Consider the following 14,811-nt stretch of genomic DNA (forward strand, 5'->3'; position numbering starts at 1 on the left):
CCAGCTCCCCAGCGGGGGGGGGGGGGGTGACTGGATCGGGGGGTTTTGTGGGTGCCGGAACTCCGGCTGCGGGTCGAGGTTAAAGGTCATGTGGTTCGGAGGTCAGAGGTTGTGGGCGCAGTAATGGCGGTGAGAGAGAGCAGAGGGAATGGGCTGCCGGCGTGGGGGGCGACAGGGCCGGGCTCCTGCGCCCCTTTTGCTGTGCTTTAGGCCTAGGCTTGTGCAGTACAACCTTGGGGGATTGTGATTGTAACCCCGAGCAGTCGGAGAGAGGCACCGGCTCGAACCCCAACCCTCTCTCCACTTGTCTCTTTGGATCTTTTCAGGCCTCAAATTCCTGCCCCTGAAACCCAGGCCGGCACCCGGGTTCTGTATATTTATTCCTTGTCTTGTTTCAGTTTCGTGGCCTTCTCTTTAACCGTGTCAGGAAGCCTGAGTCAAGTCAGCAGCCTGATCTCGCTGCAAATGCAGCGAAACACGGGAGTGGCTCATCGGAGGCTCTGAGAATCTAGATTCTGACTTTCGTTTTGTATCTTTAAATTCAGGATAAAGAGAAGAAAAAGAAGGAGAGCATTCTCGACCTCTCCAAGTACATAGACAAAACAATCCGTGTAAAGTTTCAAGGTGGACGAGAAGGTACAGTAACTATAACTGACATATAAAAATATAATTTTTAAATTTAAGAGTATCCAATTCATTTTTTCTAATTAAGGGGCAATTTAGCGTGGCCAATCCACCTACCCTGCACATCTTTGAGTTGTGGGGGCGAAATACATACAAACACGGGGAGAATGTGCAAACTCCACTCAGACAGTGATCCAGAGCCAGCATCGAACCTGGGACCTTGGCGCCGTAAGGCTGCCCTATAAAAATATAATTTTGACACTTGCAAGAGGCGACTGCAGCAACTGAAATGTGAACATCCAGTTTGGGAAAGGAGTGAATGTTTATTTGGATGAGTATTGGGTATAAATTCAGAAATATTTGAGGAAAGAACCGTAAAGCAAATTAGCTTGCACTTGAAGTGCAACGATATTTATTTTTCATCCTGTTTCTTTTCATAGAATTTACAGTGCAGAAGGAGGCCATTCAGCCCATCGAGTCTGCACCAGCCCTTGGAAAGAGCACCCCACTTAAGCCCATGCCTCCACCCTATTCCTGTAACCCAGTAACCCCACCTTTTAGGAGTAACCTGTTTAAATGTTTTTTTTTAACCTTCAGCTGCCAGAATAACCATCGTGGTGTTTTAGTTTGGTGGTTATGAGGGGCTAGGGTTAGAAAATGCTGGGTTTAGAAAATGCAAAATGGAGTGAAGTAGAAACTTCAACAATTAATTACCTTTCAACTCAAAGAGATTGAGCTGTGGAGTGATTTTTCCAGTCGTGAAGTACAGTAGCACTGTTGTACGTTAAACGACTTTTAACTAGAAATTGAAGCCTTGCTGTTTCAGTACTGGCCTTCATCGATTGTTACTGAAGTTAACACTGCCAGGGTGGTGCGAGGAAAAGACTATTTGTGATTGAGTCCTGTGTGCTGTATGTTTTGGTTCTATTGTGTAGTGTATTAATTTGAAGGTTGTTGAAATTGCTTTCTTTTCCCTTGGACAGCTAGTGGGATTTTGAAGGGATTTGACCCACTTCTCAATCTTGTATTGGATGGAACAATAGAGTATGTGAGAGGTAAACCACAACGATTGTGCCTGGTTTTTATCATTTATTTTGGTGAAGATCTAGCACTAAACCACTTAAAAGTGAGATGGATTGTACTCCTGTGTTCCACTTAATAACATAATATAACTTTGATCCTAGCCAAACTCCAAAGTGGGGTCCTGAGACCTTGGGGGATGCCATCTCATCACTTGAGCTTGATACTTCTGATAAGATGCAAATTTATTAAGTAAGACCAGTGCTGCCTGCGGGTATAAGATAAGAATTGGGGAAGCTCCACTGGCTGGAACCATACCTACCACAAAGAAAGGAAGCTGTTACATCCATAGAATTCCTACAGTGCAGAAGGAGGCCATTTGGCTCATCGAATCTACACTAACCACTTGAATGAGCTGCCCATTTACATTCTCCCATCCACCCCGCCCTATCCCTGTAACCCCATAACCTAACCTGTACATCCCTGGACACTAAGGGGCAATTTAGCATGACCAATCCCTCTTTGGACTGAGAGGAAACCAGAGCAGCTGGAGGAAACACACAGTGACACGGCGAGAAAGTACAAGCTTCACACAGACAGTGATCCAAGACTGGAATTACCCTGGGTCCCAGGTGCTGTGAGGCAGCAGTGCTAACCACTGTGCTGCCCGCGGGTTTGAACCCACTCTTAACCACAAGATATCACTGCAAGAGCTCCTTGGGTGCAGTGTCTTATCCTAGATCTGACCATCTCCTGTTCCAGCAATGACTTTGCTTCCCTCCGTCATAAGATCAGATGTGGGGATGTTTACTGATGATTGCAGGGTGTCAATTCCGTGGGAATGTCCCACCAAGTTCCCTTTCACGTTCCACATCACCCTGGCAACAAATTCTGGGTCACAATCTTGGAACTCACTTCCTAATAGAATTGTGGGTGTACCTACCCAAAATGGACTGCAGTGGTTCAAGAAAGCTACTCATCATCAACTTTTCTCGGGCAGTTCGGGATGGGCAGTAACTGCTGGCTTTACTACTGATGTTCACATATCATGAATGAATTTTTAACGAAGTGTGCAGAGTGCATTTCTGGCTGAGAGTCAAATTTGCAATCTGGTGCCATGCATGAGATGTTACCAGCTGAAAGTAGATACTTTGTAGATAAAAGGATGCTGGAACTGAGGTGGCGCAGTGGTTAGCACTGCTGCCTCGGCGCCGAGGACCCGGATTCAATCCCGGCCGAGGGTCACTGTCCGTGTGGAGTTTGCACATTCTTCCCATGTTTGCGTGGGTCTCACTCCCACAACCCAAAGATGAGCAGGATAGGTGGATTTGCCACGCTAAATTGCCCTGAATTGAAAAAAGAATAATTGGGTACTCTAAATTTATTTATAAAAGGAACTGGCATTGATGCAATAAGCAGTGCTCTTCTTGGCAGAGCAGAACTTCACTGCCAATTTCTCAGTCAAATCCATACTCTGATTTGCCAGTTGAGACGACTGGGCAATGTTTGTACTTCAGCTAATGCTGTGGTGGGAGGGTTGGGGGAAACCAGCATGACCGACCAATTGAGTGAATATTTCCTCCAATTTAATATGTTGAAAAGACCAAAACTTTTGTCTTGGGTCCCCAATCCAACTGTTCCCTAGCTACCAGTGCCATCCCTCTCCCAGCAACTGGCTGAGATTGAACCAGACTGTTTGCAACCGTTGTTTTATTTGACCCTGGGGTGAGCTTCCAATCACTTGTGCCATTACTAAGACCTCCTCTTTCTAACTCTAACATCCTGACTGTGTCCTTGCTTCAGCTCATCTGCTGAAACCCTCATCCATGTCAATTCTAGAGGTTGCAAAGCCTACTCCAGCACACACTCTCCATTGGCCTCATAATATCATCCATAATCTTGAAGTCGCCCATAGCTCTACTACCCATGTCCTTACTCACACTAGGTCCCATCACCACTGTGCTTGCTGACCAAATTTGACTCCACTTAATGTCTTGATTCTAAAATTCTCATTATCATTTTCCAATCCCTCTGTAGCCATGCCTCTTCCTGTCTCTGTAATCTCCTCAAATCTACTCTTTTGAACATCCATGCCTCTAGCTGCCAAAGCTCCACAAGTCCCTCTCTGCCTCCCTAGCTTTCATTCTTCCTTTAAGAACTACCTCTTGACCAAGCTTTTGGTCATCTGTCCATATATTTTGTGTGGTGAGTGACAAGATACATAGAACATACAGTGCAGAAGGAGGCCATTTGGCCCATCGAGTCTGCACCGACCCACTTAAGCTCTCACTTCCACCCTATTCCCATAACCCAATAACCCCTGCTCACCTTTTTGGTCACTAAGGGCAATTTATCATGGCCAATCCACCTAACCTGCACGTCTTGGGACTGTGGGAGGAAATCGGAGCACCCGGAGGAAACCCACGCAGATACTGGGAGAACATGCAGACTCTGCACAGACATCGAACCTGGGACCCTGGCCCTGTGAAGCCACAGTGCTATCCACTTGTGCTACTGTGCTGCCCACAGTTGTTTCCAGTTTTTCCTGTGCAGAACCTTGGAATATCAGTTTATTATGTTAAAGATGCTAAGTAAATAGAAGTTGCTCCTTCAAGTGAATATTTAGTTTACAATTTCATATAACCAGTTTAGTATGTTCCGCATAGTGTTTTGTATTATAGAGCTGATAATCAAGGGCGAATGAATATTTTGTACAAACCTGACATTGATACATTTCAGATCCGGACGACCAATACAAATTGACTGAAGACACAAGGCAGCTTGGCTTGGTTGTATGCAGAGGGACCTCGGTTGTTCTGATTTGCCCACAGGATGGGATGGAAGCCATTCCAAATCCTTTCATCCAACAGCAAGATGGTTAACTTGCAAATGCCTCATCGCTGTATCTCAGGATTCCAATTGAGTTGGTTTTATCCATTTGCTGATGGGGACTTGTAATATCACCAGCACTGGGGGATGTTTCTAAATGTTGTTATAGGCTGTGGAGAGCAAGAGCTTGCACTCATTTTTTACAAATCTTGCGCAGGTTGGTTGTGAACTTGAAATTGCTGCCAGTTGCATGTTGTAGTACTGGCTGGGTGACCCAGGAGTGTTGGCTGGCAGAGGCACATTTAGACATGGCAACAATCTGTGTAACACAATGGAACAAGATTTTAGGAATGAAGCTGTCACTATGACAGGGAGTATGCTAAGCTCTCATTAGTACTAGAATCATAGTGCATTGGAAACAGTCACTTAATTCAAGCTCCAGCTGAATTTCCCCAGCAATAATCACCAGTGGAAGTTTATTTTTGTTTAAAACAAAACCATCTGATTTAGAAACCTGCAATTTTATACTCTGTTTATTTAAAATTATGTTAAATTGGACATATTTCTGGAGTCGCCTTTTATTTTCTCAGGCAACTTTTACCCAAATGCTTTTTTTAAAACAAAGTACCAGTGTTAAACTGTTATTCCGTATGGTTGTGAATAACATTTAATAACTTACTTTGGAGTCTTGCATAGAAACTTGTTTAATGTGAGTCTCTTCAGAGATTAGATTTGTTTCCTTGTTTACTTTTCGAAGCTGGATGTGGATGACAAACTTGTTTTCCGTGTACAATAAACTCTTGTTTTTCCAATAGTTGGTACAGGGGCTGCTTTATTTTGCTTCAGTGATCCATAGAATCCCTACAATGCTGAAGGAGGCAATTTGGCCTACCGAGTCTGCACTGACCCTCTGAAAGAGCACCCTTCTAGGCCCACTCACCCACCCTATTCCCGTAACTTTGTAACCCACCTAACCTGCATGCACATCTTTGGACACTAAGGGACAATTTAGCATGGCCAATCCACCTAACTTTCACATCTTTGGACTGTGGGAGTGTTATAACCTGCCTGATTACTGGTTAACTAATGGCAATCCCACATTTCTTAGTGAGTATAAGCTCCCCCAATGATGGGGGCGGAGGGACTCAGTCAGCTGACCCATGCTGACTTGATAGCGCCTGCCCCTGGCACCATGCAGTCGGTCTCCCCATTGTTCTCTTCCCCCCCCACTTGAACAAACGTACCAAAAGCCTCACATTCCCCAATAAACAAACATCAGAACAAACAGTGAAGAAACAGCCACTTTAGAAAAAAAGACACCCAAAAATAGAACCAGCCCCAAAGACCACCCCCCCCCCCCCCCCCCCTAACCAGCTCCTTGCAAGATAAAGTTACCGTTAGCCATCCAAGCAGCCCCTTATTACACATAACACTACTTATACAGCCCAGCACAACAAATCGCCACCACAGTACTCCCCAAGGCTTCAGTGTCTTTTAGTTCACCTCCAGCCTCTTTAATAAAAGTCCATACTGCGTCTGGTGTTTCGAAGTAGAAGTCCCGTTCTTCATGTGTGACCCACAGACGGGCTGGGTACAGCATCCCAAAATTCACCCCCTTAAAGAGGGCCGTTTTTGCCCGATTAAACCCAGCTCGCCTCTTGGCCAAATCCGCACCCAGGTCGTGATAAATGCGCAGCTCACAATTCTCCCACTTGCTGTTCCGTTTCTTCTTGGCCCACCGCAGAACGTGTTCCTTGTCCAGGAATCGGTGAAAGCGCACCACCATCGCCCTCGGCGGCACGTTCGCTCAGGGCTTCTTTGTGAGGGCTCTGTGCGCTCTATCCACTTCCAGGGGCCAAGGGAATGCCTCAGCCCCCATCAACTTCTCCAACATGTCCGTCACATAAGCCCTCGCATCCAATCCCTCACTGCCTTCAGGGGGGCCGACAATTCTAAGATTCTGCCTCCTGGACCTGTCCTCCAGGTTCTCCTGCATTCTTTTCTGGCGGTCGTTCATAATCTCCACCTTGGTCCAGCATGGTTATGTACTCCTCTCGCTCGGACGCCATTTTCTCCACCTCCTGGATCGCTCTCCCATGGGTCTCTTGATTCTGCACAACTTGATCAATCGAAGTCTTAATCGGGTCCAGCGTGTCCTTCTTCAGCTTGGCGAAGCAATCTTTGAAAAACCACCAGCTGCCCCGTCGACCCGCGGCCCTTGCTCTCCGCCATGTTTTCCCGCGATGCCGGCTCTGCTCGTGTCTTCCTTATAGAGCTTTGTCTTCTCACACGGCCACTTCTGGTCCAATTCTCCATTCACCGGAGGAGGATATCTCCTCACTGTCTCACTCTTCACTGATTTATCCCATAAAATCCAGGGAAAAACAGAGGGAAAATGTCCAAAAGTTCGTCGCAGGCGGGAGATATCAAATGTGCGACCTACTCCATGGCCGCCACCGGAAGTCCTTGGCGAAGTGTTGTTGCAAGGGGAGGAGTGAGTGAGAGAGGGGGGAGGGGGCTGCTTTGCAGACGGGAGGAACTTGCTAGGGGACAAATGGGAGGTCGGGAACGGCGAATACCCGAGGGGGGGGGGATATGAGCTAGAGGCTGGCCTAAAAAGGGTGATGGCTAATGGGCAGGGGGGTAGTCGGGCGGCAACCCCCCCCCCCCCCCCCCCCCCCCCCCCCCCCCAACCCGGCTGATTACATGGAATGTCAGAGGATTGAATGGGCCAGTCAAGAGGGCTCGCATGTTCGCGCATTTGAGGGGGCTGAAGGCGGACGTGGCAATGCTACAAGAGACACACCTAAAGGTTACAGACTAGACGAGATTGAGGAAGGGGTGGGTTAGCCAAGTATTCCATTCCGGGCTGGACTCAGAGACCAGGGGAGTAGTCCTCTTGATCAGCAAACGAGTGGCATTCGAGGCAGGGAGAATCGTGTCAGACAAGGGGGGTAGGTACATAATGGTGAGTGGGAAGCTGGAGGGGTGCAGGTGGTACTCGTGAACATATATGCTCCGAATTGGGACCATGTGGAATTTATGGAGGCAGGTGTTAGGTAAGATCCCAGACTTAAGAGTCACATAACCTGATCATGGGAGGAGACTTTAACACAGTTATTGACCTGGAATTGGACCGGTCAAAATCCAGGACAGGGAGGAGGCCAGCTGCGGCAAAGGAATTGAAGGGGTTTATGGAACAGTTGGGGGGGGTGGGGGGGGAGAGTAGACCCATGGGGGTTTGCACAGCCAAGGGTGAAGGAGTTTTCCTTTTTCTCACATGTCCACAAGGTATACTCTCATCGGCTTTTTTGTTCTGAGCAGGGCGCTAATACCGGAGGTGGTGGATGCTGAGTACTCTGCAATCGCAGTGTCAGATCGTGCCCCACATTGGGTGGATCTATGGGTTAGTGTGGAGAGAGGGCAACGCCCACTGTGGAAACTGGATGTGGGGTTGCGAGCGGACGAAGTGATCTGTGGGCGGGTTAACAAGTCCATCCAGAACTACCTGGAAACAAATGATACGGGGAAGGTCACTGCAGCGACGGTTTGGGAAGCTTTGAAGGCAGTGGGCAGAGGGGAATTAATCTCCATATGGGCCCACAGAGAAAAGGTGGAACGGGCTGAGGGATTGGTTAGTGGGGGAGATATTCCAGGTGGACAGGAGATAGTCTGAGGCCCCGGACGCAGGGCTACTGAGGGTGCGGCGGAGGTTACAGGCGGAGTTTGGGCTGTTGACCACAGGGAAAGCGGTGGAACAGTTGAGGAAGGCAAGGGGGTGATTTATGAGTACGGGGAAAAGGCAAGCAGAATGTTGGCGCACCAGCTCAGGAAAAGGGAGGCGGCCAGGGAGATAGGTAAAGTAAAGAGGTGGGAATATTGTCCTGGACCCAGTGGGGGTAAACCAGGTGTTTAAGGACTTCTGTAGTAAATTAAATGAGTCGGAACCCCCGGCTGGGGTGGAGGGGGTGAGGCAGTTTTTGGATCAGTTGAGGTTTCCGAGGGTAGATGAGGATCTGGTGGAAGGGCTGGGTGCCCCAATTGAGATTGAGGAAATAATCAAGGACCTGGAGGGCATGCAGTCGGGCAAGGCCCCGGGGCCTGACGGCCACCCGGTGGAATTCTATAAGAAGTTTTAAGAGATATTGAGCTCACTGCTGGTGAGGACATTTAACGAAGCAAGAGAGAAGGGAGTCCTCCCCCCAACAATGTCGCAGGCCTCGATTTCATTGATCCAGAAACGGGAGAAGGATCCGGAGCAATGCGGGTCATACAGGCCAATTTCTCTACTGAATGTGGACGCCAAACTGCTGACTAAGATACTGGCCACTAGGATAGAGGACTGTGTCCCGGGGGTGATAGGGGAAGACCAGACGGGATTTGTAAAGGGCAGCCAACTCCAGGCCAATGTTCGAAGGCTTTTGAATGTTATTATGATGCCCTCAGAAGGAGAGGAGGCGGAGATGGTGGTAGCGATGGATGCGGAGAAGGCTTTTGATCGGGTGGAGTGGAACTACCTTTGGGAGGCGCTGGGAAGGTTTGGTGAGGGCTTTGTTGACTGGGTGCGGTTGCTCTATCAGGCACCTGTAGCAAGTGTGCGTACTAACCGGCTGAGGTCGGGGTATTTTAAACTACACCGAGGGACGAGGCCCTCTCCCCGTTACTGTTTGCTCTGGCCATAGAGCCATTGGCCATGGCGTTAAGAGATGGGGGGGGGGGGTGGTGTGTGTGGAGCACCAGGTCTCGCTTTACGCAGATGACCTGCTCTTGTATATTTCAAACCCGTCGAAGGGGATGGGGAAAGTAATGCGAATCCTGGGGGAATTTGGCAATTTTTCGGGGTATAAATTGAACATTGGGGGGGGGGGGGTGGGGAAAGCGATATGTTCGCGATCCAGGCACGAGGGCAGAAGAGACTGGGAGAGCTGCTGCTTAGAATGGTAGGAAAGAGCTTTCGGTATCTGAGAATCCAGGTGGCCTGGGAATGGGAGGCACTGCGCAAGTTAAACCTATCCCAGCTGGTAGAACAAATGTAAGAGGACTTTAAGAGATGGGACATGCTCCCGCTATCACTGGCGTGGAGGGTACAGACCGTGAAAATGATGGTTCTCCCCAGATTTCTGTTTGTCTTTCTGTGCCTCCCAATCTTCATCCCGAGGGCCTTTTTTAACGGGTAAATAAGGTTATTTTGGGCTTTTTGTGGGCGGGTAAAACCCGAGTGAAGAAAGTGTTGCTTGAGCGCAGTCGGGGGGAGCGGGGAGGGTGGGTTGGCGCTGCCGAACTTTTGTAATTACTATGCGCGGCTAATTTAGCCATGATTAGGAAGTAGGTAGTTGGGGGGGGGGGGGGGGGGGGGGGGCAAATGGAGGCGGCGTAAAGACACAAGTTTGGGAGCACTGATAACGGCACCTCTACCGTTCTTGCTGGCCCGATACTCCACAAGTCCGGTTGGGGTGGCGGCTCTGAGAATCTGAGGGCGGTGGAGGAGATATAAGAGAGTGGAGGGAGCATCAGTTTGGATCCCGATTTATAATAATCATCAGTTTGTACCGGGTAGACTGGATGGTGGGTTCCGGAGATGGCAAAGGGCAGGAATTAGGAGGATCGAGGATTTATTTATAGACTGGAGCTTTCCCAGCTTGAAAGCTTTGGAAGATACATTTTATTTGCCCGCAGGGAACGGGTTTAGGTATTTGCAGGTGCGAGACTTCCTGAGAAAGCAGGTCCCGGCCTTTCCACTGCTGCCGCCATGGCGGATACAGGATAGAGTAGTCTCCAGTACCTGGGTGGGAGAAGGGAAGGTTTCAGATATTTACCAGGAGCTTTCAGTGGCGGAGGAAGCTCTGGTGGAGGAGCTCAAGGGCAAGTGGGAGGACATGCTAGGAGGAGAGATAGAGGTGGGTCTATGGGCAGATGCTCCTCATCACGTGCCAGGCTTAGCCTGATACAGTTCAAGGTAGTCCACCAGGCACACATGACAGTGGCCCGGATGAGCAAGTTTTTCATGGTAGAGGACAGGTGGGCGAGGTGCGCGGGATGCCCAGCAAATCATGTCCACATGTTTTGGGCATGCCCGAAGCTTAGAGGGTTTTGCCAGGGTTTCGCTAAGGCAATGTTCACAGTACTCAAAACACGGGTGGTGCCGAGTCCGGAGGTGGCGACCTTTGGAGTGTTGGAAGAGCAGGGAGTCCAGGGGGCAAAAGAGGCTGACGTCTTGGCCTTTGCCTCCCTGGAAGCCTGGAGACGGATCTTGTTAATGTGGAGGGACACGAAGCCCCCCGAGTGTAGAGACCTGGGTTGGTGACATGGCTGGGTTTCTCAGTCTCGAGAAAATAATGTTCGCCTTGAGAGAGTCAATGTTAGGGTTCACTTGGGTTGTGGGGTGAAACCCACGCAAACACGGGGAGAATGTGTCAACTCCACACGGACAGTGACCCAGAGCCGGGATCGAACCTGGGACCTCGGCGCCGTGAGGCAGCAGGGCTAACCCACTGTGCCACCGTGCTGCCCGAACACCTGCACCAATGACCTGGGACTGAGACAATTGGCCTTCCAACAACCACAACCATCTTCCTTTGTGCTAGGTATGGTTCCAACCTTTGGAGTTTTTCCCAATTCCCATTGACTTCAATTTTGCCAGAGCTCCTTCGGAGCAGTCACTCTCGTCTCCCCTCTGGAATTCAGCTCTATAACCCTTATTTGGAGCAAGGCTGTAACGATGAACCAAGTGACCCTGGCAGAACCTAAACTGAGTAGCAGTTACTGCAATGTAGCTGCTATTGACCACTTGATAGGCTGTCAGTGATACCTTCCTGATCCAGAGGAGGATAATCGGGCAGTAACTGGCCGGATGAGATTTGTCCTACATTTTTTTGACAGGACATACCTGGGCAATTTTCCACGTTGCTGGGTAGATGTTGGTATTGTAGCTGTACTGGAAGAACTTGGCTAGGAGTGTGGCTACTTCTGGAGCACAAGTCTTCTGTAATACAGTATTATTGCTGGGATGTTGTCAGGGCCTAAAGCTTTTGCAGTATTCAGTGCCTTCAGCTGTTTCTTCATAGTGCAGTGACTTGGTTGAAAATTGGAATCTGTAATGCTGGGGACTCCAGGAGGTAGAGCTGGACACTTGCTGAAGATTGTGGAAAACGTTTTATCTGCACACACAGCTGCATTGGCTAAATTCCTCCCTATCCTTTTAACAGATTTCTGAAGCTAGTTACAGTCTAATTCATATTTATTATTGATTTATAGCTATCGTAAAACTTCATGCAGAATAGTGCACATTTACCCAACGTGTAGAACCAAAGTGTAGAGAACGTTGCAGGAATTGTGAGAATTGCACGTCCAAGCAACACTACACAAGTCTTGAAGGTAGACGAGACTTTTATCTCTTTTTCTCATGAAATGAAAAAATGAAAATCGCTTGTCACAAGTAGGCTTCAAATGAAGTTACTGTGAAAAGCCCCATGTCGCCACATTCCGGCGCCTGTTTGGGGAGGCTGTTACGGGAATTGAACCGTGCTGCTGGCCTGCCTTGGTCTGCTTTCAAAGCCAGCGATTTAGCCCTGTGCTAAACAGCCCCGGCAGTGTTTGATTAAATTCTACTGGGCATTTTCTGACGTTAGATTATTAAACAGATCACTGGACAATTATAGGGGTCCTCGTGTCTTATTGTACTATGACTTGCTAAATAATTAGCCTGGTTGGCAAGCTTTTGATGCCATGACTTGCAACTTTTATGGTAAAATCAACCTACTGTCTTGCGCTGTAGTGAATTCTCTTACATTGGGAGGCTGGTTAGCTCGATTGGCAGGATGGCTTGCATGTGGATCACTAACACCAACAGCACAGGGTTGGATCCCAACTGAGGTAAACTTGGGCCTGCTTCCTTGCCCAACCCTAGTGAAAAAAAATCACAACAGGTGTGATTTGGCAAATAATCATCAAAGACCTACCTTCAGGCAAAAACAATAGAATCATTTATTGTTATGCTCCCCTGCTGTAAGGAAAAGCCTGTTCTTAACCAAACAACTTTAACAACATGTTATCTCAATGCCCACAAGCTATGTGCCTATACTTACAATACAAAGTCCTCTGCCCCTGAAATGCATCCTCTCACAATAGTTATAAAGTCAGTCATGACTTAAGGAGATCATTAGACCCATCAAGTCCATGCCAGCTCTGTAGAATATGTCAGTCATATTCCTCTTCTATTCCCATGGCCATGCCAGTTTATCTCCCTCATGTGCCTATCTAATTTCATTTTGACAATGCTCATGAACAGTGAGTCCCAGGTTATTACCACTCCTACCCATTGTAAGTCAATCGGCTGCAGAAATGGAGCAACTTGAGAGAAAAGCTTAAAATAAGTGGAGGTATATTTGCCTTGGAATAAACCCTTCAGTGCATACAAAGACAAAATATGGCAGATGCTGGAAATCTGAAATAATGCTGAAAATACACAAGTCATCATAGAATTTACAGTGCAGAAGGAGGCCATTCGGCCCATCGAGTCTGCACCGGCTCTTGGAAAGAGCACCCTACCCAAGGTCAACACCGCCACCCTATCCCCATAACCCAGTAACCCAATAACCCCACCCAACACTAAGGGCAATTTTGGACACTAAGGGCAATTTATCATGGCCAATCCACCTAACCCGCACATCTTTGGGCTGTGGGAGGAAACCGGAGCACCCGGAGGAAACCCACGCACACACGGGGAGGATGTGCAGACTCCGCACAGACAGTGACCCAAGCTGGAATCGAACTTGGGACCTTGGAGCTGTGAAGCAATTGTGCTATCCACAAGGCTACCGTGCTGCCTTGTGGAAGCACGGCACTGCTTCTGCCGGTCTGATAGCATCTTTCTACAGGGCATCAGGGGAAGGTTTGCGGGGAAGATTTTCTGTCATTCCCGGTGGTGCTGCCATCGTCGCTGTTGGAAAGGATTTTTCGCTCGCGGGGACGGAGGAGGGGAGTACTTCTGGAATTTACAGGAGGAACTTGGCGGAGGATGTTGCATCCCTGGAGGGGACTAAGGTTAAATGGGAGATGGGGTTAGGGGCGGAATTGGAGGAGAGGGTGGGTGTGAAGCCCTGCAAAGGATGAATGCTACTTCCGTCCTGTGTGAGACTTAGGCATATACAGTTAAAGGTAGTACACTGGGCGCATTTAACAAGGGCTAGGATAATTCCGCTTTTTGAGCGGGTGGAGGATAAGTGTGAGAGGTTGGGGGGGGCAAAATCATGTGCATATGTTCTGGGCATTTCCTCTGCCAGTGATATTCTGTGTCTCCCTCTTCAGCACCATGTCAGCGATTCCGCAAATGGAATTGGAGCCCCCAGTCCCTTAGGGCCATATTTGGGATGTCAGACCTGCTGGAGCTGCAGATGGGTGCGGGTGTGGATGTCTTAGCCTTCGCCTTGCTGATCACTCACAGGCGGTTCCGTTGAGTGGTGGTGGTCAGCTTCTCCACTCAATGCCTCAGTATGGCTGGGGAATCTGATGGAGTTTGTACACCTTGAGGAAATTAAGTACATCATAAGGGGCTGCAACTGAGGGGTTCTACAAAAGATTGTAGCTGTTTATCCTGTACTTTAAAGAGCTAGTCACCGTCAGCTGTGGGAGTGGGGTTCTGGGGGGAGAGGGGGTGTTGTTTCTTTGGCTTTGTTTGTTTTTGTTTTGTATTGATCAAAACATGTTGAATAAAAATATTTTCAAAAAAGTCTAATAGCATCTGTGAAGAGACCCAAAGTTTACATTTCAGATCAATGATCTTTCATTGGTGGGCAGCACGGTGGCACAGTGGTTAGCACAGCTGCCTCATGTAGCCGAGGTCCCAGGTTCGATCCCGGCTCTGGGTCACTGTCCGTGTGGAGTTTGCACGGGTTTTGCCCCCACAACCCAAAGATGTGCAGGTTAGGTGGACTGGCCACGCTAAATTGCCCCTTAATTGGAAAAAATGAATTGTGTACTCTAAATGTTTTTTTAAAATCTTTCATTGGACAATAAATAAACTGGTTGTTAAGTTCATTATGGAGTATGGAGGTTTCTGCTGGAAACATTGGTCTTTTCAACTCCATCAGGAATCTTCTGCACTGTAGGAATTCTATGAATCCATTTCAATCTGAAATTTGACTATCAACATCCTGGGGTTATCATTGACCAGGAACCTTCCCCCCCCTCCTCCCAATTAAGGGGCCATTTAGGGTGTCCAATCCACATACCCTGCACATTTTTAGGATGTGGGGGTGAGACCCCGCAGACACAGGAAGAATGTGCAAACTCCATAGGATCAAACTCATCCTCGGCACCGTGAGGCAGCAGTGCTAACCG

At 48.5% G+C, this 14,811-nt stretch overlaps 2 protein-coding genes across 3 annotated transcripts in view; one reads left to right on the forward strand and one right to left on the reverse strand.

Annotated features, from left to right (window-relative positions):
- Positions 1–13, reverse strand: part of sppl2 (signal peptide peptidase-like 2) — a 77,244-nt gene extending 77,231 nt beyond the window's left edge. Inside the window, exon 1 of the mRNA XM_072482624.1 lies at positions 1–13. This exon is cut by the window's left edge and continues 231 nt beyond it. The gene's annotated coding sequence lies outside the window, so the exon portion shown is untranslated.
- Positions 1–5,285, forward strand: part of lsm7 (LSM7 homolog, U6 small nuclear RNA and mRNA degradation associated) — a 5,510-nt gene extending 225 nt beyond the window's left edge. The window contains exons 1-4 of one of the 2 annotated variants that reach the window (XM_072482627.1): positions 74–129; positions 546–636; positions 1,608–1,679; positions 4,384–5,285. In XM_072482627.1, the coding sequence (XP_072338728.1) occupies positions 124–129; positions 546–636; positions 1,608–1,679; positions 4,384–4,526 (312 nt within the window). In that variant the 5' untranslated portion in view covers positions 74–123 and the 3' untranslated portion in view covers positions 4,527–5,285. Of the gene's footprint in view, positions 1–73; positions 130–545; positions 637–1,607; positions 1,680–4,383 lie in introns of those variants that run through there. The other variant, XM_072482628.1, reaches the window with a different exon arrangement.
- The last annotated feature ends 9,526 nt before the right edge of the window (positions 5,286–14,811 follow it).

This window comes from Scyliorhinus torazame, chromosome 18, assembly GCF_047496885.1.
Source record: "Scyliorhinus torazame isolate Kashiwa2021f chromosome 18, sScyTor2.1, whole genome shotgun sequence".
NCBI lineage: Eukaryota > Metazoa > Chordata > Chondrichthyes > Carcharhiniformes > Scyliorhinidae > Scyliorhinus > Scyliorhinus torazame.